The sequence below is a fragment of the Corvus brachyrhynchos genome, unplaced genomic scaffold, assembly GCF_000691975.1.
Source record: "Corvus brachyrhynchos isolate BGI_N302 unplaced genomic scaffold, ASM69197v1 scaffold706, whole genome shotgun sequence".
Classification (NCBI taxonomy): Eukaryota; Metazoa; Chordata; class Aves; order Passeriformes; family Corvidae; genus Corvus; species Corvus brachyrhynchos.
In genome coordinates this window covers 20,950-22,579 of record NW_008238371.1, presented here as the reverse complement: position 1 = coordinate 22,579, position 1,630 = coordinate 20,950, and the positions used below count along the sequence as shown (strand labels likewise).

Here is a 1,630-nt window from a genome sequence, read left to right as displayed (position 1 = left end):
TGTGCCGAGGGGGGGGGGGGGGGGGGACGGAGTGTCCAGGAGGGAGCGGGCAGTGGAAGCGGTCATCGAGGGGGGGAGCAGGGGTTGGGATTGGGATCTGGGATTGGGGGGTCACGATGGCCACGAGAACAGGGAGGGGGTCAGGGTAGGTGTCCTGCAGGGAGCAGGTGGTGAACGGGGTCATCGAGCAAGGGAGCAACAGGATTCGGGATCGGGATTTGGGGCTCAGGATCCGGGATCACCATGGGAATGGGGAGGGTGTTGGGGTGTCCCAGCAGGAGCAGAGAGAAGGTTGAGGAGGGGATTGGGGTGTCCCAGAGGGAATGGGGAACGGGTCGGGGTGTCCCCGAAGGAATGGGAGATGGACAGGGTCATCAAGCAGGCGAGTTTGGGATTTGGGATTCGGGGTTCAGGATTGGGATCCGGGATGGCCACAGGAATGGGGAGGGGCTCGGGGTGTCCCGAAGGGAACAGGCGGGCACTGGGGTGTCCGGGGGTGCCCCGGGATCGGCCCTGCTGGCCAGGCTGAGCTCGGTTATTCATTAACGGATCCGAGCTGATCCCAGTGCCCCCCGGAGCGGGTCCATCCCGGGGTGCCCCTGGATCACTGTCCCGAGTCTGGAAAGGGCCAGGACTCCAGGGGCCCCCCACTTTGGGCCACTTGCCCATCTCGGAGCCACCCTGGGGTCATTCCTGGGCTGGGTTTACCAGAGGTTCTCTGGGATTCAGGATCCCTCCCATGGTTCAGGGTCCCTCCTGGGATTTGTGGTTCCTATGGAGGCTTTGGGGTCCCTCTCAGGGGTTGGCGTCTGTGGGGTTCAGGGTGTCCCCCAGGATTTGGGGTCCCTCTAGGGGCGCTTGGGTCACTCCTGGGGTTTGGGGTCTTCCCGGGGGCTGTATTTCCTTGGGAATCTGTGGGGTTTGGGAGTCCCTCCAGAGGCCAGGATCCCTCCGGGGGATTCCGGGGCCCTGCCACACCCTCCCACCCCCCGTTCCCACAGGAAGACCCCTCGGGGACGTTCGTGCAGCTCCGGCTGGGCCTGGCACAGACGGCATGTCGGAAGCGAGCGCCGCAGCGGCACTGCCGGGTGCTGGAGAGCCGGGTGAGGGGGGACCCTGGCGACGTGTCCTGGGGGTGTCCCTCCTCCCCTGGGGCACATCCCAGGGAGCTCCCATCTCCCTTGGGCCCATCCTGGAGTGTCGCCTCCTCCCTCAGGACACATTCCAAGGTGTCCCTCTCCCTTGGGCCACATCCCCACTCCCTTGGGGCATATCCTGGGGTGTCCCCCCTCCCTTGTGGCACATCCTGTTCCCCCATAGGGCCCCATCCCTTAGGCCCATCCCTGGGTGTCCCCTCTCCCTTGGGTCCCATCCCGTTCCCCCATAGGGCCCCATCCCTTAGGCCCATCCCTGGGTGTCCCCTCTTCCTTGGGTCCCATCCCAGGGGTCACACGGCCCCTCAGCCTCCCCCAGGCCCCCTTTCCCCCACCATGCTGCCATGGGTGTCAGGGTGGGACAGAAGGGACGGTGGTTGGTGCCGAGGGGTCCGCAGGGGTCCCGGGAGTGACATCCTGCCATGTCCCCAGCGGAGGCCCACCTGCCTGGCCTGCTAGAAGTTTGACCCGAGCGA

The 1,630-nt window shown here is 66.1% G+C and overlaps 1 protein-coding gene across 1 annotated transcript in view; it reads left to right on the top strand.

Moving 5' to 3' along the window:
* Window positions 1-149: 149 nt before the first annotated feature.
* RARRES2 (retinoic acid receptor responder 2) overlaps window positions 150-1,630 on the top strand; it is a gene marked incomplete at its 5' end in the record, with an annotated part of 2,036 nt that continues 555 nt past the window's right edge. Inside the window, 3 exon segments of the mRNA XM_017736302.1 lie at window positions 150-188; window positions 999-1,103; window positions 1,587-1,628. Coding sequence (XP_017591791.1) covers window positions 150-188; window positions 999-1,103; window positions 1,587-1,628 — 186 coding nt within the window.